This window comes from Sus scrofa, chromosome 1 (assembly GCF_000003025.6).
Source record: "Sus scrofa isolate TJ Tabasco breed Duroc chromosome 1, Sscrofa11.1, whole genome shotgun sequence".
NCBI lineage: Eukaryota > Metazoa > Chordata > Mammalia > Artiodactyla > Suidae > Sus > Sus scrofa.
Genome location: NC_010443.5, coordinates 176782987 through 176803267, shown reverse-complemented (window position 1 = coordinate 176803267; position 20281 = coordinate 176782987). Strand labels below are relative to the sequence as shown.

Sequence of the window (20281 nt, the reverse complement as noted above, 5' to 3'; positions counted from 1 at the left end):
TATACATGGGAGAGACCCAGAAAAACAGAGTAACTCACCAACATGGTCAAATCTCTCCCCTTAAATACCCTCCTCAGCTAAAGACAAAAGAGGATGTTGAGGGTGGGGAGAGTCAGCTCTGAGAGGGTTCTGGGAAAAGCCCAGTAAACAAGGGTGATTGTGGTACACATTTACATCATTGCCTTCTCCATTGACGAGAGTTTCCAGAGATTTGATTGTCTGCACTCAGGCATAAAGAAGGTGACACTCTTACAAATGGAGATTTCCCCTATCAAATACCTGTTTTTTACAAAGAGGACATTCCTACTTGATTTTCCCCATGTCTACTATTGCTCAGACAATAACAAGCTTGAAACAATTAATTATGCCACTTAATATGCCAAAGAGACATATTTTAGAATGGCAAATTATGCTCCCCTACATTCCCTCAATGTATAGTAGAAGCTAGGATGTTTAAACAAAATCAGTGATATGACTGAGAAAGCCTAGTGTTTCAAATATACATTTCTTTTTCAGTATAATTAATTAACAGTATTATTTCATCAACTGAGTTAATGGTAAGCAACTTGGTTAACTGCTTTTGTTTCTCACTCAGGGCACAAAACATTTAAACTTAACTTCATTTAAAGTGTAGATTTTTGTTTTATACATCTATATAAAAGCAAATATATATATTTGCTTCTTAGGGCTATACCTGCAGCATATGGAAGTTCCCAGGCTAGGGCCAAATGGGAGCTACAACTGCTGGCCTATGCCACAGGGAGAGCAACATCAGATTCGTGCTGCATATGTGACCTATACAAAAGCTCATGGCAATGCTGGATCCTTAACCCACTGAGCAAGGCCAGGGATCAAACCCACGTCCTCATGGACACTAGTCAGGTTCTTTACCTCTAAGCCACAGCAGGAACTCCTGTAATGAATATTTTTACCCTCATGTCTTAGATTCACTCATTTCTACTCAAAAGGATGAATTGCACATGCTATGCACCTAGTGGTGTTTAGAGAACTGAAAGGGGTAAAAGAGAATTATGATAAAAGTGTCTTGTCCATAAAATAGTTTGTCTTTTATTTGGGGTACTAAATTACTGAATGAAATAAAAGTCAAAAAGTAACATACACCAAATATTCATGAAGGCCCATGAAATTAATGAACAAGGGAGAGACTATCTAGAACAAAGTATTAAAAAAAAAATGTTTCTATGGAAGAAAATGAATGTAAACCAATCTCTAAAGGAGGTAAATGTTTCTGAATATAAATTTCCAAGTTTGTGTGCCTGGCACACAGTGAGGCCAAACACACCCAAACATCAGAGTTTTGAGCAGAGCAAAGTTTAATGGCAAAAACCAAGGAAAGAGATGGCACAGCTCAAGCTCAAAAACCCAAACCCTATGGTTCCTTGGGAGAAGTTTGAGGCCAAATTTGGGATAAGGCCTGCAGGGTGTGTGACCTTCTGGTTGGTTGGTGATGAGGTAACAGGGCTGGTGCTCCAGGAGTCTTGTGTTCAGCCTGAAGTTATATCCTCCATCTGGTGGTGGGTGGGCAGGCGGGTAGGGGTGGGGGTGGGGGGGGAAGGTGTCCTTATTCCTACAGAAGAACTCAAAGATGTTGTTACATATATTCCTTCTGGAGGGACCAGCACCCTTCCCCATGTTGTCCTATTGTCTCTTGACTGCTTCCCCTTTATTTCGGCATTCCCTCACTTTTCTGATTAGCAACTGTTTGAATCTGCCCATTGATAGGGAGGGTCTAGAAAGCTGAAGCCTTGTTCCTACAAACAGGAAACACAGGAACTGGAAAGGATTTGTACCTGGGAGGTCCCCACAGGGCTCATGCTCAGTTTTAGAACCAAATAGTGACAAAGTCTATATAAGATCTCTGATGTGTATCAGAAAAATAGAAAGCCTGATGAAAGCTATGTTTTAGTAAATTTATTGGACACTCATGTGGAGATTCAACTGTAATGACTGGAGCAAGTGAACTGATTTTTTTTATTGAAGATATGATTGTAATTATATATTTAAAAAATAATGACTGTAAGCAGCTGCTTCTATTCAAGCAGAAAAACAATGATTTTATAATTTCCCATTCTCTCATGTATATAATACAAATGATGTTACCAATTACCTATCAATAGACATAGCTCTTGCCTGGAGCTAGATGACTTTGGCACATCATCATCTTTCTTGAAACTCAAATTAATGAGTTAGTATTACTTATTAGGATAAAAATGTGATTTATATGCAAGTGATCCTCAGGCTTTGGAGTAAAGCAAATTACAAGTTAATTTATATGAACTTGGGAAGTTCAAATATCTATTTTAAAAAAGCATGCATGTTTTAGGACATATATTTAAATTTTTATCTAAAATACATAAAATATGTATTTATAGTAAAATAAGAGTAAGGTTATGTTAAGGACTTAATGAAAGAAAGTAACTAGGTAATAGTAATTATAAATATTTAAGCAAATTATATTTTATACAGTAATTTATATGAAATAATATTAAAATAAGAATTATATTATTCCATAATGCCATGAATAACCCCCAAACATAGGTCACTGCCCATGAGATAATATAGTCCTTAGGACTGCTCATGAGATAACATAGCACTTAGGTCATTTAGTCCATAGTATGAGATGAGCAAAGTCTTCTCTATCTCTTATCTCTAGCATCCAACTTTTTTTTCCTTTTTTTTTAATCTGTTTTTTTTGGGGGGCGGGCTGTGTGTGTAATGTTCCTGGGCCAGAGATTGAACCCGCACCGTAGCAGCAACCCAAGCCACTACAGCAACAATGCCAGATCTTTAACCTGCTGTGCCACAAGGGAATTCCAAAGCATCTGAGTATTAAGGACTGGTGACCGAAAGATGAGAATTAGGAAACCCAAAAGAAAAAGACTGTTAAGTTTTGCTTACTAACTTCAAACTTGTATCATGGTACAACATGACATTTGAAAATCCTTGGGGATGATTAAATGCATCCCTATTGATATCTGGTGCTTACCAAAGCATAAACACACTGCCTCTGAGGACTTAAAATTACTTTTAAAGGGTATTAACACAATACATCATATTTGATTTGGAATTTTCTTACTGTAATACTATAATAATGTGCTAAATCAGCTTTGCTGAATCTAACTTCTCTTGAATAGCTTTATTCTGTTTCACAAGTTCTAATTTTGTTGACCAAGATGACTTGGGCATAAGTTTGATAGTTTTAAGCACTGAATTCTCTTTTATAAACTTAAAAACAGGAAAGTTGCTATAAAAATTTCCAAAATTATTTGTCTATTTATAGTACTTTGTCATCACCCTTAAGTAGATCAGTGAATAAGGTGTATACGTTGATTTGGATTAATGAATGTAATTAATATTATGCATTGCCAGAGGCCAGCTCCAGCGGCCAGTGAGTGTACACTTTTTCCCAATAGGAGAGGGATGCGGTGTTGGCGAATGTACAATTACGGAGACAGCCTCTTTGTTCCTTCTTTCAGGGCTCTGGACTGCTCAAACTTTATTGGCAATAGTAGTTGATTATATAGACAGTTTTTCATTACAGATTATACCACAGTGTTAAAAGTACATTGGTTAACTATTACATGGTATAGCAGCTATACATCCTGTTTTAAGATCTCTATCTTAACTAAACTTAGTGAGTACTTTGAAGAGGCCATAAAACACAAGAATTTGGCATTCACAAACTTTGTAGACTGGTGCTTATCTTCAAAGTGTTATGGCAGGGAGACAGTGTAAGTAAATATAAACCAACTTAATTAAACTAGCTATCACTAAAAGCTTTTAAAATCAAACACAAAACTCAAAGCTAGGTTTTTTGGATAAGATATGGCTAACTTCTATGGACCTCATTAAAATCCTAACTCTAAAGTTTACTATATAACTAGTTAATAGATAAACACTATGTTTTAACTAAGTTGGATTTAAATAGGGGAAAGTCCTTCAGGATGAAATTCTTATTATATTATTGTTGTAACTTTGTTAAATCACAAATTACCACAGGAAAATAAGAATAATAAGTAAATAATCAGGAAAGACTGAGAAAAAAAAAAAAGTAGGTATTCGAAGTTCCTGCTGTGGCGCAAGGGATCAGTGGTGTCTCTGCCATGCCAGGATGTAGGTTCAATCCCCAGCCGCACAGTAGGTTAAAGTATTTGGCATTGCCACAGCTATGGCATAGTTTGCAACTGCAACTTGAAACTGATCCCTGGCCCAGGAACTCCATACACTGTGGCGCAGAGAAAAAATGTAGGTATTCATATTTATGTATTTGTATATAATGTGAGTACATGTGGTCTTATGTATAAATGATTAGACAAAAGTGCTCTAAAATTCTGAAGGATAAACTACTTTATACTATATAACTGTAAATATGTAGACATACATTTTTATTTCTTTTTTTTTTTTTTCTTTTTAGGGCCGCACCTGTGGCATATAGAAGTACCCAGGCTGGGGGTCAAATCGGAACTACAGCTGCCAGCCTACACCACAGCAACTGCAATGCAGGATCCAAGCCTTGTGTGTGCAACCTACACCACAGCTCATGGAAATTCCAGATCCCTGACCCACTGAGCAAGGCCAGGGATCAAACCCACATGCTCATGGATACTAGTTGGATTCATCTCCACTGAGACGCAACAGGAACTCTCTATACATTTTTTTTTAGCAAAGCAACGTACACCAAAATCCTAAGGAGACTACGACCTCTGATTGATCAACTCAGTGGTGATTTTGATATTTTAAAAAATAGAATTGTCTCCTCTGCTTTTTGGTATTTAAGTGCAATGTTTGCATAAACATATATATTTATAATATGCAAAACATCATGTATATATACGCACATACATACATATATTTATCTTAATAATAATATGATTATCAGTAAAAGTTATCAAAATGAGGGTGTCTTGAAGCCATACAGTAGTAAATGGTTCCAGGTAAGTCTTGCTGCCATAAATAACTATTAAAATGGGCAAAATGTGTTAGGTAACTACTCTCAGAAAATGGAAAAGAGGCAGCAAGATAAGACGGAGATCTATGAAAAAGAAAGAAGCTAAGTGTCTCCATAGGAGTCCACTTCTCTGACTGAGGACAATTTCCTGACCCTAGTACAGAGCCCTGAAATTCAAGTAGAATGTAGAGGTTCCGCCAAGTTCACGAGGTAGAGATCAGAGTACTGGGCAGCTGAAAATTGTGAGTCAGGGTAGCAGAAAGAAGGGAGGTATGCAGAGTTGAATTTAAAAGGCTGTATGGGGTTTTCCTTGAATCTGTGCCTGAAGGTGAGGCTGTACTTGTGCAAGACTACTGTCATATCAATAACTATATTAAATGTAAATCAACTAAATATTAAAATTAAAGGAATTAATAATACAATTAAGAACTAAAGAATTAATACAGTTCCACAGATGAATGTAGCAGAAATTATGGTGAAACTAGCCAGACACACAAAAAAGCACTTATTGCATAATTCCATTAATATAAAATTTTTGAAAAAGCAGAAATCATTGGTTAATGAAGGAAGTCAGATCAGTAATTGTCTGGCATAGTAACAGGGGATGTGAAGATTAACTGCAAAGTAAACTGAGGGAGCTTCCTCGAGAAACGGAAATGTTCTATATTTTGACTGAGTTGATGATTACACTGTAATATATATCCATCAAATGTTATTAACTTGTACATTTAAAATGAGAGAATTTTATTTCATATAAATTATACCTCAATACAGTTTATTTGTTTTAAATGTATCTAAATATTGATTGCATAGCATGAAGATAACAGATTTTAAAACTTACTGGGTTCAAATTCTTCCTCTGCTATTTTCTTAATATGGCATAGAGCAAATTACTGAATTACTCTTAAGTTTTCTTATCTACAACATAGGGATAATAATATTAAATACATCATGGGACTGTTGAAAGGACTGAATTCTTATCTGGAGTAGGTCTTCAATGTAGTGTATTGTGTTATTATCACCATTACTGAAGCACTGTGTGTCAGACATGAAACTGTTGATATATATCAAATCATGAGACAAAAGCTATTTTCATTTTCTCTTCAAATAATTCTTCTAGAAAAAAATGAGATTTGGATGAAAACTAAACTGAAAATGAGATGCTCAGGGCTAATAAAATACAATTTGAATCAGGCTTTGAGCAAGACAGTGCATAATTACATGCTCTATTAGTTTTCTGCTGCCACCGTAACAAAAATTACCACTTTGTGGCTTAAAACAACACACATTTAGGAGTTCCCATCATGGCGCAGCAAAAAACGAATCCAACTAGGAACCATGAGGTTGTGGGTTCAATCCCTGGCCTCGCTCAGTGGGTTAAGGATCCGCCGTTGCCGTGAGCTGTGGTGTAGGTCGCAGATGCGGCTCGGATGTGGTGTTGCTGTGGCTGTGGTGTTCGCCAGCATCTATAGTTCCGATTAGACCCCTAGCCTGGGAACCTCCATATGGTGCAGGTGCAGCCCTAAAAAGACAAAAACAAACAAACAAAAGAACCCACACATTTATTATCTTAAAGTTCTGAAGGACAGAAATTCAGAATGAGAATAATGGGACTAAAATCAAGATGTCAGCAGGGCTGCTTCCTTCTGAATGAGCGAGGGGAGAAGTTGTTTCCTTGCCTTTTCCTACTTCCAGAGGTTGCCTGTATTCAGCTTGTGGCTCCTTCTTCCACCTTCAAAACCAGCAATGCAGCATCTTCTCTGCCTTTCCCATGACCTTCTCTCCTGTATCAAATCTCCTTATGCCTCCATGTAATAAAGATATGTGATTACATTTAGAGGACCCACCTAGATTACTTACAGTCACTTTTGCAAAATCTCTAGCTATAGAACATTCACAGGTTCTAGGGATTAGGATATGACCATCTCTGGAGACTTGCCATACATGCCAACTGTCCTAAAAGCAAGAGTCAAAATGAGACAGGAAGAGAAGAGGAGGCATTAGAGTGTTCTGTGAAATTTCATTTTTAAAAATTTACAAGTGTTTGGTCAAGGATAAAAAAAAATAAGTCAAAATAAATATACAAAATAAAATTTCATTGTTATTTTTAGGTGTTTTAAATGTTTATCTACGTTTGAAAGGACAGACAACAATAGAGAATCCATTGTGGTCTTCAAGTGGGAATAAAGGGCAACGATGGAATGAGGCACATGTTAATATATATCCAATTACATCATTTCAGGTAAGGAAAGGACAGGCATGTCTGTGGATAGATTGTTGCACCTGAGCATAATGGTAAAGGCAGAACTTGAGCAAAACTGGAATAAGAATATGCAAAAATTTTGTGATATGAGCATCACAAAAATCACGTGATTAAGTTTTTATTTAGTTTTAAAAGCTGTTTTATACAGAGAAAATGCCTTTTTCTTCTATTAATTAACATCTACCAAGTAATACGTTTGAATAGTGGTCTATCCAAATTAACATAATTTGCTTGGAGAAAATGTAATCCATTTCTATAAAAATCACATGTATATTTTGTTTCTTGAAGACAAGCAACATAGATTCTTATAATAATGGAAGCTGGATAATCAGTTCTCAATCTGTTTGAATTTTACTGGATGGAATTTTGTACATTTTAGCAAAATGTGTCTCTTTGAGGTAATGTAATTTTAGTAATTTACTACTTTATCAAAGTCAAAGAACTTTAAATAAGTTTTTTTATTTGTTTTTATATAGAAAAGAAGTAAAGTTTGGGTATGATTAAGAGAATTAGCTGCAAATATATAATAGATATTTTAACAATTATAGCATTGATCATCATGGCTAAAGACAATTTTTCATGAAACTATTTTATGGGAGAAGATAATGTAGCTTTAGTGATTTTTAATAACTTTATATATGTATTTTATATACTTAATGTTTTTTACTACTGAGGATTTCTTCACTGCATTTTATGGCATTTAGTAAGCATATGGAAATTCATAGAGCTCCCATTATGCCAATTTTTAATTGTTGAAATGCTCTTTTCTTGTGATCTAATCTATAAAATTCTAATGACTTTGATTTAGAAATTGCACTTCTAAAGCTAACCAGGATAATCAGAGTGCATACAGAGAAAAGTCACTGTGGTAAAGAAAAGTAGAGTAAGCCTAGCTGATTATCTACAAACACATAAAAGTAATTCAAATCACAGAACCTAGAAATTATGTTGTTTCTATGAAGGAGAATAAAATAGTGAATGTTAAACCTATGACACCATATTATTAAAACAAATTAAACTAGGAAGACAGAAATCCAAAGCGTTATGATAAAAGTAATCTTAATATTAAAATATACATACCTATGTAGGCAATTAGAGCCCTTCTTTCTAAAAAGTTGATATTCTATTCATATTTTTGCTTCCTATGTCATTGGCTCACCAACACAAAATTATCAAGTAACCCACATAGACAATAAGTATATAAGAGAATAGTTATATTAACATTTCCTTTAGAATAATCCTTTATTACCATATACATTACTTTAGTAAATATTTATTGAGTACCTTCAGGACAATCATTTATTGTCACAGGCAACAGTTCAATAAATATTCATTGAGCTACTATTGTGTGCCAGTCACACTGCTAAGCATGAAGATTTAATAATGACTGTTTACCTCAGCTGATGGGAATACACATCTAAATCCATACCTCACACACTGTAATAACTGCAGTAATAGAAACATGCCCAAGTTTCTATGAGCACACCTCACTAGCCAAAAAAGAATGGAGGAGAGTCGAGGAAGGTCTGTTGTTGTATGGGGTAAAGTCTGAACTGAAGAGGAAGATTGCAAAGCAGAAAAAAGGCCCGTATTAATATTGCTGCGGAGTTGAGAGTAAACAAAAACGTGGAGTTCATACATTTCAGGATTTAACAGAGAAAGATAAAGACGTTTATCTGAAATTTGGTCTACCAAAATAAAGTGGAGACAGCTGTGAGATGAGGTTCAGCAACTTAACCACATAGGGAGTCATTGAAATATTGCACTCGGGGGATGGCATGGTACATTCCCTCAGGTTGTTTGTTGTATGAAGACTGATGTAAGGAGGTAAAATTGGGCCAGCAAATTAGTTAGAACCCTGTTGTAAAATCCACATAAAAGACACTGAAGGGACCAACTAGGGAAGCGGTATAAAGAAAAGAAGGTGATTTTAAGATATATTTAGGTATATCTATAAACCAGCAGAATATTTTTTATGTTAGAAATTTGGGAAGTAGCCATGAAAGAGTACAAAGCTTCTAACTAGGGAATCTTGAGTAATGCCTGTTACCACCCCCATTCCCTTAAGTAACAAAAAAGAGGAAAAAGAGACTAGCTTCAGGGATGAATATGGTTATTTCTATTGTGGACATGTTAATATTAAATGCTTGTAGAATATTCTTTTAAAGATGTGCAGAAAGTTGTCTATTTTTCTGAAGCTCTGGGGACAGACATATTTGTGAATTAGCTTATATGTGCTACCTAAAACTGTGGGAGTGGTTGATGTTTCCAAGGAAAGGTATATATATAAACTATGGAAGAGGAGCTTGATCCTAAGTAGTATTTTTTAGTAATAAGGAAGGAGATCCAGGGAAGTTTGGGGCCCATAGATTTTAAAGATAGTGATTCACAAAGTGGAAAGAAGGTCAAGTCTAGTAGACTGGTCATTACAGAGAATGTCTGCTCGAGAAATTTGCACAAGGTGTTAAGGAAATTGGGAAAACCACCACCTTAACTAAAATTATTTCACTGTTCAGAATTAATAGAATTCCCGACTGGCTTCCATTCACTAATCATTTCTTTTGCACTGTTTAATCCGCTTTTAATCCTATTCAGTGTATTTTTCATCTCAGCCATTATACTTTACATCTCCTTAAGTTCAATTTGTGTCTTTTTACAAAGTAACTTTCATGTTTTAAGTTAATGTTTTGAATATATGAAATACATTTATAATAAATGTCTAATGTCATTGTCTGCTAATGGTATCCTCAGTGCCAGTTCTTGGTTGCTTTTGATTGAGTGACTGATATTTTCTTCTCATTGCAAGTCATTATTTTCTTGCTTCTTTACATGTCTGGTGGTCTGATTGTGGGTCAGACATTGTAAATTGTACCTTGATGGTTGCTGGATATTTCTTTGTTTTATTCTGAGCATGTTTTTTTGGATGTAGTTCAGTCACTTGAAAATGGTTTGATGATTTTTGTTCTTGCTTTTAAGATTTGTTAAGTGAGACTAAAACAGTGTTTGGTACAAACCTAATTACTTCTCCATACAGAGACAAGAGGCTTCCAAGTGCTTTACCCAATGCCCCACAAATTATGAGGTTTTTCAGGTCCTGGTGAACTGGGTGCTGACTTTAAATATATCCTTCTGGTACCTTCCCAGGTCTTGGGTAGTTTCCTCATATTGGTATCCTGATCAGGACTCTGTTGAATACATATGGGGAACCCTCCGCAGATGTCTCTTTCTCTGCAATTCATTCCTTACTGGTATTCTCCCCTGCATATTCTAGCTGCCTTGGACCCTTTGGATGCTGAGCTCCATCTCTTCAACCCAGATTTTCTACTAGGCTCTGCCTGTGATCTGCTTGCACTATGCCAATAAATTCTATCTAGGGTGGTTGTAGGGCTCATCTCATTTGATTTCAATTATAAGATTCACTGTTCCCTGTTACCTGTTTTCTAATGTCCTGAATACCATTGTTTCATACATTTTTTCCAGCTATTTGGTTGTTTCAGATGAGAGGATAAATTCTGTTACTCTTGACTGAAAGCCAATCAAAAAATGAAGATTTCGAATCCGTGCATTCGCAAGCTATTTAATTGCCAGTAGGAGTTCCCACTGTGGCTGAGAGGGTTAAGAACTCAGCTAGAATCCATGAAGATATGGGTTCAATCCATGGCCTTTCTCAGTGGGTTAGGGATCTGGTGTTGCCATTAGCTATAGTGTAGGTCGCAGACCTGGCTCAGATCTAATGTTGCTATGGCTGTGGCATAGGCTGGCAGCTACAGCTCTGATTCGACCCCTAGGCTATGAACCTCTATATGCCAAGGGGCAGTCCTAAAAAGAAAAAAAAGTTAAAAATTAGAAAAAATTACCGGTAAAAAAAGATAAATAAAAATCATATTTTTCTAATACTAAATGTTATTTTTTAAATTTTTTATTATAGTTGACTCATAGTGTTCTGTCAAATTCTGCTGTACAGCAGTGACCAATTTATATGTATATATACATGTGTATGTATCTATATATAGATGTATATATAGATACACACACATTTGTGTTCTCATATTATCTTCTATCATGTTCTGTCACAAGTTATTGGATATAGTTCCCTGTGGTATACATCAGGGCCTCATTGCTTAATCATTTTAAATGTAAGAATTTGCATCTACTAATCCCAAACTCCCAGTCCATCCTACTTCCTCCCAATCCCCCTTGGCTACCACAAGTCTACTCTCCATGTCTGTAACTCTTTCTGTTTTTGTATATAGGTTCATCTGTGCTATGTTTTAGATTCCACATTATAAGTGATATCATATGGTATTCATCTTTCTCTTTCTGACTTAATTCACTTAGTAGGAGAATCTCTAGTTCCATCCATGTTGCTGCAAATGGCATTATTTTGTTCTTTTTTATGGCTGAGTAGTATTCCATGGTGTATATGTACCACATCTTCTTAATCTATTCATCTGTCATTGGACATTTAGGTTTATTCCATGTTTTGCCTTTTGTGAATAGTGCAGCAATGCACATAGGGGTGCATGTATCTTTTTGAATGAGAGTTTTGTCCAGGTAATGTGCCCAAGAATGAGATTGCTGGATTATATGGTAATTCTATATTCAGTTTTATGAGGAACTTCCATACTGTTCTCCATAGTGAGTGTACCAATTTACATTCCCACCAACAGTGTAGGATGGTTCCCTTTTCTCCACACCCTCTCCAGCATTTGTTATTTGTAGACTTATTAGTAATGGCCTTTCTGACCAGTGTGAGGTGGTACCTCATTGTACTTTTGATTTGCATTTTTCTAATAATTAGTGATGTTGAACATTTTTTTCATGTGCCTGTTGGCCATCTGTATGTCTTCTTTGGATAGATGTCTATTTAGGGCCTCTGCCCACTTTTCAATTGGGTTGTTTGTTTTTTTATTGTTGAGTTGTATGAGTTGTTTGTGTATTTTGGAGATTAAGTCCTTGTGGGTTGTATTGTTTGCAACTATTTTCTCTATGGGGAGAAATAGTTTCCTTTGCTGTGAAAAAGCTTGTTAAGTTTGATTAGGCCCTATTGGTTTATTTTTGTTTTGATTTTTATTGCATTAGGAGACTGACCTAAGAAAACGTTTGTACAGTTGATGTCAGAGAATGTTTTGCCTATGTTCTCTTCTAGGAGTCTTATGTTTAAGTCTTTAAACCATTTTTTGTATATTTTTGTGCATGGTGTGATGATGTCTTCCAGTTTCACTGATTTACATGCAGCTGCATAGTATTTGCAGCACTACTTGTTAAAAACACTTTTTCCCATTTTGTAATCTGGTTTCCTTTGTCACAAATTAATCAACCGTATGTGTCTGGGTTTATTTATGGGCTCTCTGTTCTGTCCCATTGATTCATGTGTCTGTTTTTGTACCAGTACCACACTGTCTTGATTACTTTAGCTTTGTAATATTATATGAAGGAGATTTATGCCTCCTGCTTGTTTTGTTTGTTTGTTTGTTTTCTCTCGGGATTGCTTTGGCAATCCTGGGTATTTTATGGTTCCACATAAATTTTAGGATTGTTTGTTCTTGTTCTGTGAAAATATAGTGGGTAACTTGATAATGATCACATTAAATCTGTAGATTGCTTTAGGTAGTATGGCCATTTTAATGATATTAATTTTTCCAATCCAGGAGCATGGAATATCTTTTCATTTTTTTGAATCCACTTTAATTTCCTTGATTAATGTTTTATAGTTCTTACCATATAAGACTTTCATCTCCTTGATCAGGATTTTTCAGGTATTTGATTTTTTGGGGTGTGATTTTTGAAAGGTATTCTACTTTTATATTACTTTTCTAATATTTCATTGTTAACATACAGAAATGCAACTGATTTCTTAATGTTAATCTTGTATCCTGCTCCTTTGCTGAAGTCATTGATCAGTTCAGTTAGTTTTTGTGTGGAGTCATTAGGGTTTTCTATATATGGTCTCATGTCATCTGCAAAAAGTGACAATTTTATCTATTCTCCTCTGATTTGGATAATTTTTATTTCTTTTGTTTGTCAGATTGCTGTGGCTAGGACTTGCAATATGTTGAATAAATGTGGTGAGAGTGGGCATCCTTGTCTTGTTCCAGATTTTAGCAGGAAGGATTTCAGCTTTTCTCAATTGAGTATTACACTGGGTTTGTCATAAATGGTTTTTATTATGTTAAGATATGTTATCTCTGTACCCACTTTAGTAAAAGTTTTTATCATGAATGGATGTTGGATTTTGTCAAATATTTTTCTGCATCTATTGAGATGATCATGTAGTTATTGACCATTAAATTTTTATTTTTATATAATGATTTCTATTTTTTTCATTATAGCTGGTTTACAGTGTTCTGTCAAATCTCTACTGTACAGCAAGATGACCCAGCTATACATACATGTATGGATACTTTTTTCTCACAATATCATGCTCCTTCATAAGTGACTAGATATAGTTCCCAGTGCTACACAGCAGGACCTCACTGCTTATCCATTCCAAAGTCAAGAATTTGCATCTATTATCCCCAAGTTCCCAGTCCATCCCATTCCCTCCCACTCTGCCTTGGCAACCACAAGTCTATTCTCCAAGTTCATGAGTTTCTTTTCTGTGGAAAGGTTCCTTTGTGTCTTAACTTAGATTCCAGATATAAGTGATATCATATGGTATTTGCCTTTCTGTTTCTGACTTATTCACTTAGTATGAGAGTCTCTAGTTCCATCCAGGTGGCTCCAAATGGCATTATTTTGTTCTTTTTTATGGTTGAGTAGTATTCCTAATCCAATCATCTGTTGATGGACATTTGGATTGTTTCCATGTCTTGGCTATTGTGAATAGTGCTGCAATGAACATATGGGTGCATGTGTCTTTTTGAAGGAAAGCTTTGTCTGGATATATGCCCAAGAGTGGGATTGCTGGGTCATATGGTAGTTCTATGTATAGGTTTCTAAGGTACCTCCATACTGTTCTCCAAAGTGGTTGTACCAGCTTACATTCCCACCAACAGTGCAGGAGGGTTCCCTTTTCTCCATACCCTCTCCAGCATTTGTTATTTGTGGACTTATTAAAGACGGCCATTCTGACTAGTGTGAGGTGGTATCTTATGGTAGTTTTGATTTGCATTTCTCTAATAATCAGGGATGTTGAGCATTTTTTCATGTGCTTCATGGCCAACTATATATCTTCTTTGGAGAACTGTCTATTCAGGTCTTTTGCCCATTTTTCCACTGGATGGTTGGCTTTTTTGCTGTTGAGTTGTATAAATTGCTTCTATATATTAGAGATTAAGCCCTTTTCAGTTGGATCATTTGAAACTATTTTCTCCCATTCTGTGAATTGTCTTTTTGTTTTCTTTAGCATCTGGCTAAATTTTTGTTGGGAATTTTTCCATTTATATTCACCAAAGATACTGGCCTCCAATTTTTTTTTTGATAGTATCTTTATCTTCTTTTGGTATTAGGGTGATGATGGCTTCATATAATGTCTTTGGGAGTGTTCCTTCCTCTTCAGTAGTCTGGAAAAGTTTGAGAAGCATGGGTATAAATTCTTTATATGTTTCATAGAATTTGCCTGTGAAACCATTTGGACTTTTGTTTGTAGGGTGTGTTTTTATGATATATTCAATTCCATATCTAATGTTCAGTCTTTTCAAATGGTCTATTTCTTCTTGATTCAGTTTTGGTGGGCTGTATGTCTCTAGAAAGTTCTCCATTTCTTCTAGGTTTTTCAAATTTGTTGACATATCATTGTTCATAGTATTTTCTTTTGTTTTTTTGTAGTCCTGCAGTATCTGTTGAGATTTCTCCCTTTCTGTTTATTTTGTTTATTGGGTTTTCTCTCTCTTCTTCTTGGTGAGTCTGGCTATAGGTTTGTCAATTTAGTTTAACCTATCAAAGAACCAGCTCTTGGTTTTATTGATTTTTCTATTGTTTTTTGAATCTTTTTTATTGGTTTCGTCTCTGATCTTTTATGATTTCTTTCCTTCTTCTGACTTTAGGTTTTGTTTATTCTTCTTTTTATAAATCCTTTAGGTGCTAGGTTAAATTGTTGATTGGAGATTTTTCTTCTTTTCTGAGGAAGGCCTGTATTGCTATGAACTTCCAAGAACTGCTTTTGTGGCATCCAATAGATTTTGAATATTTGTTTTTTCATTATCATTTGTCTCAAAGTATTTTTTAATTTCCCTTTTGATTTCCGTATTGATCCAGTGGTTCTTTATTAGCATGTTGTTTTGTCTCCATGTAGTCGGTTTTTTTATTTCATTTCTTGTGGTCCATTTCTAGTTTCATGTCATTGTGGTCAGAAAAGATGCTTGAAGTAACTTCTATACTCTTAAATTTGTTGATGTTAGTTTTGTGCCCCAGTATGTGGCCAGTCCTTGAGAATGTTCAGCGTGCACTTTAAAAGAATATATATTCTTTTTTATTTTTGGATATAATGCCCTGAAAATATCAATGAAGTCTAACTTTTCTATTGTGTCAATCTATTAGGATCTCTGTTGCCTTATGGATTTTCTGTCTAGAGAACCTGTCCATTTATGTGAGTGGTGTGTTAAAGTCTCCTACTATTATTGTATTCCCATCAGTTTCTCTTTTTATGTCTGTTAGTCTTTGTTGTATTTGTGTATTAGGGGCATATATTGACAACTGTAATATCCTTTTCTTGAAAGAATTGTTTTATCATTACATGCTGTCCTTCTTTTTCTTTCTTTATGGCCTTTGTTGTATTGATTGATTGATTGATTGATTGTCTTTCCAGGGCCACACCACAGCATTTGGAAGTTTACATGCTAGTTGTTGAGTAGGAGCTGTAGCTGCTAGCCTACACTACAGTCACAGCCACAGCAACGTTAGATCCAAGCTATGTCTTGTGACCTATACCACAGCTCATGGCAATGCCAGATCCTTAACCCACTGAGTGAGGCCAGGGATCAAACCCGCATCCTCATGGATACTAGTCGGTTTTGTTACCACTGAGCCCTGACGGGAACTCTGGCCTTTGTTTTAAAGTCTATTTTGTCTGATATGAGTTTTGCAACTCCCACTTTCCTTTCATTGCCATGTCTTTTTCCATCCCCTCACTTTCAATTTATATGTGTCTTTTCCCCTAAGGTGAGTCTCTTGTAGGCACTAGATTATAGGGTCTTGTTTTTTTCACCCAGTCTGCCACTAGATGTCTTTTGATTGGGCCATTTTGTCCATTAACATTTAAGGTAATTAGTGATAAGTATGTATTGCCATTTTAAACCTTATTTTCCAGTTGATTCTATGTTTCTACTTTGTGCCATTCTTTTTTTGGTTGGTTTCCTTTTCTTGTATGTTTGTGTCCTCTTCTCTTTTTAGTTCTTGTGAATCTGTTATTTGGTTCTGATTTGCAGCTGCCCTATTTTTCAAGTTTGTTAACCCCTTCCTATATCTGCTAGCTTTAGCCTGATAGTCACATAGGTTCAAACACATTGTAAAAAAAAAAAAAAAAAAAAAAAAAAAAAATCTAGAGTTTATTACTTTCTTGCCTCACATTTTTAGGATTTTGATGTCCTTTTTTACATCTTCATTTTTATCTTTTTGCTGTTCCATGTGTTTATTTATCATCACTTTTAAAAATAGTTTTTTTTTTCTTTTGCATATGTGTACTGGCTGATGTGATTACTTCCCAGTTGTTATTTCCTCCATCCTATATCTTATTTCTTTCCTATTTAGAGAAGACCTTTCAGTATTTCTTTTAGAATGTGTTAGTATTGCCATGCTCCTTTATTTTTTGTTTGTTGAAGAAATTATTTTTTTCTTTTGTTGAAGAAATTCTTTATTTCTTCTATTTTAAATGATAATCTTGCTGGTAGAGTATTCTAGATTACAAATTTTTCACTTTTATAACTTTGAACATATCTTGCCACTCTCATCTTGCCTATACTGTTTATGTAGAGAAATCATCTGAGCCTTATGGGGGGTTCCCTTTATAATTCATTCTTTTTTCTCTTGCTGCCTTTAGAATCATCTCCTTATCTTTAACTTTTGCCACTTTTATTATAATATGTCTTGGTGTGGTTCTGTTTGGGACCTTCTGTGCTCATATATTGATAGGTTTCCTTTAGATTTGGAAAGTTTTCAGCCATAATTTCTCAAATATATGTACAACTCCCTTTTCTTCCCCCCCCCCAGTATGCATAGATTGGCCTGCTTTTATTATTCCACAGATCTCTTATATTGCTTTCATGTTTTTTCATTTGGCTTTCTGTTTGCTGTCCTGATTGGGTGTTTTCCATTATTCTGTCTTCCAAGTCACTTTATCCATTCCTCTGCATTGTTCATTGTGATCTCAATACCTTTAACTAAGCTTGCATCTCTGCAGATGTTTTTTCTTGGCTCTTCCTAATGGTTTTTAGTTCATTTCTAAAGTAACCTGCATTACTGTTTATATCTGCTCTTAATTTCTTCAGTATTTTCACAATCTCATTTTTTAACTTAGTGTCTGTTAGACTGCAGAGGTCTGGTTCATTGTCTGTTCCTTCAGGGGAGTTCTCCTGTTGGGTATGGTTCCTGATCATCTTTATTTTGCTTAAATTGTTCTTATTCTGTGAGTTTTGGGAAAACAACTGTCTACTATAGTCTTGGAGGAGGACTGCTTACATTCTAGAGCACCCCTGTCTAGCTTGTGAGGGCTTACTATATATATTGATTTTTGGTATCAGGGTTGCTTTTGGTTCAGATACTTGCTGTCTCTTTCCTCAGTGTTTACAGGTTGTTATGCCCTTGATAGAACATGTGCTGGTGTATAGCCTGCATGTACTTCCAGGGAGACAGAGGCAATGGGCAGGGCTAGTAGCCAGTGCCTGGTTGCTGGGGCCTTGATAGTGCTGAGGACCTGTGAGGAGATGTTACATGCTGTTCCGGGTTGCAGGAACTACCTGGGAAGTGGTAGTGACCCTCAGGGAGGTATAGGCATTGCCCAGAGACTTTGGCAGTGGCAACACCAGGGCCTGTGCATTCCCAGGGGATTGAGGTCAACATGTCATGCTCAGTTGCAGTGCCATCCTCTGTGGCAACCCCTGAGGTGACTGGGGCTGCAGGTGGTGCCTTGACATGGACCCCAAGTGGTGGCAGGCCATGCCCACCTCTGGAGTCTGAGATGGAAGTGGCAGTTTGCCTCCACCACACATAGCCCACACAAGAGTTGTGCTGACATGTGCACAGAGAAAAATATTCCTATGGTAGTCCCACCCCTCTTTCTCTTGCCCTCCCCAACAATGACACCTTGCTTCTACTGTGGGCCTGGGCCTCCTCCTGCACTCCCTCACCTGTAGTGCTCCACTCTCCAGTTTGTGGAGTACCACTCCCTAGCCCCTCAGGCTCTCTCCACATAGCCAAGCCTAGCCATCTCCCTGTAATTAACTTTAAAAGTGTGATTCTCAGTGACCAGCTGCCAACCGAGTGTCTCAGGCTGTTGTGTGCCAGGCGGTGGTACGGATGGTTTATGTGGCTGTCTCTCTGCTTTTCCCTCGTCCATTCAACTGCTGAGCTTTTTTCTGAAGCTTTGAGGTTCCCCTACCTCCCTGCTGATCTCCCCATTAATTAGGTTGCCTTCCAGAGTTCAAGTTCCTTCCCTTTTTCACAGCTCCCTCTCAGGAATGCTGATTCCTTTTTGCACCCTCTTCTCTCTCTTTTTTTTCTTTTTTTTCCTTTTGTTCTAACCAATTATATGGAGGGTTTCTTGCCCTTTTTGGAATTTTAAGGTCTTCTGCCAGTGTTCAGTAGATGTTTTGGTTCCCATCTTTCTACCTATAGGTCTTTTTATTTTTTTTATGTGTTTGTGGGAGAAGTTAAGTCGCCTACAAACATCTTACTCCTTTGCCATCTTGATCCCTCTCCCAAATATCACATTTTTATGTGGGGTCTCTATATTCCTTTTTCTGAGATATTTCTAGTTCCATTGTATAAGGACTTTCTTTTACTTCATAAGTCTTGCTTATTCAGGGAAACCCAACTGCACAATTCTATCCCATATTTTTTATAAATTTTATTTTTTTCAAGTTTCTTGTTATTTTGAACTTTTTCAAAGTATTTTTTTTCCTCAAGAGTCATTTATAACCTATCAAGGTTTTCAAAATCTTGCACTGTTATGTGATGCCTACCAGAAAAGCATGGCAGAAACTGAATGGAATACATCACCATATAAATTAAGTTGTGAGACGTTTTAGTATTATTCAAACATAGATTTGTGACATCCTAGGATGTCTTTAATTCAAGTAAAAGGATATATCTTATGTCATAGTTTTAAATGATATAAGTGATTTTGAGCCTCTGTTACACTGACACATTTTATCTTGTTTTATTTGGAGTTCTATGCCTTTAAATTAGTTTAATCTATAAACCATTTAAAAAAACAACCACTTTCAAAGTCCTTTGTCTAAATGTGGCCATTTAGTTTGCTTAGCTGAAAATAAAATTATTGTGTAGTGCTTTTCCAGGCAAATAGAAGTTTTCTCTACTGAAATTTATTTTGTGGCTGTTTTTAATATTAATTTTGCATGATAAGTGCTTGTGATGAAAATATATTTTGCTGGACTTGGAAGGATTAGGGTAAAATTAAAAAAAAATAAAACTAATATAACATTAGTCTTAGAATGTCAGTCCTATTTTATATCCTACACCAAGGAAAATTTTTAATTATCCCTCTTAATGCTTCTTTCATAGTACATGCCAGACATTTTCTGGGGGAAAAGTATAGCGATATTATCAGACTGCCTTTACATTTTCTTAGTTATAGGTGAAAAGAATTCTGGAGCTCTCTTCTCATACCTCAAAGATATGGAAGCAAGTTTTGAGTCAGTTTTTCTTCAATCACACAAATCCTTAACATTAAATAGGAATTGGAACAGAGATTATAGTGATCTCATTACATCATACTGCCTCATGTTTACCTAAGAATAATAATTATCTGGAAACTATTATCCTCCTTAGTAGACTTTGCATGCTCATGTAGATACATACATGGAATTGTAAGACAAATTGCAGGGCAATTATAGAGACAGGATGATGGCTCCAGAAGTAAGAATTGAAAA

General features: G+C 35.8%; 1 protein-coding gene across 7 annotated transcripts in view; it reads left to right on the top strand.

Annotated features, from left to right (window-relative positions):
* MDGA2 (MAM domain containing glycosylphosphatidylinositol anchor 2) overlaps positions 1 to 20281 on the top strand; it is an 824968-nt gene that overhangs the window by 791745 nt on the left and 12942 nt on the right. For all 7 annotated transcript variants that reach the window (XM_021074087.1, XM_021074085.1, XM_021074091.1 and 4 more), the window contains one exon: positions 7081 to 7211. In XM_021074087.1, coding sequence (XP_020929746.1) covers positions 7081 to 7211 — 131 coding nt within the window. The remainder of the gene's footprint in view (positions 1 to 7080; positions 7212 to 20281) is intronic.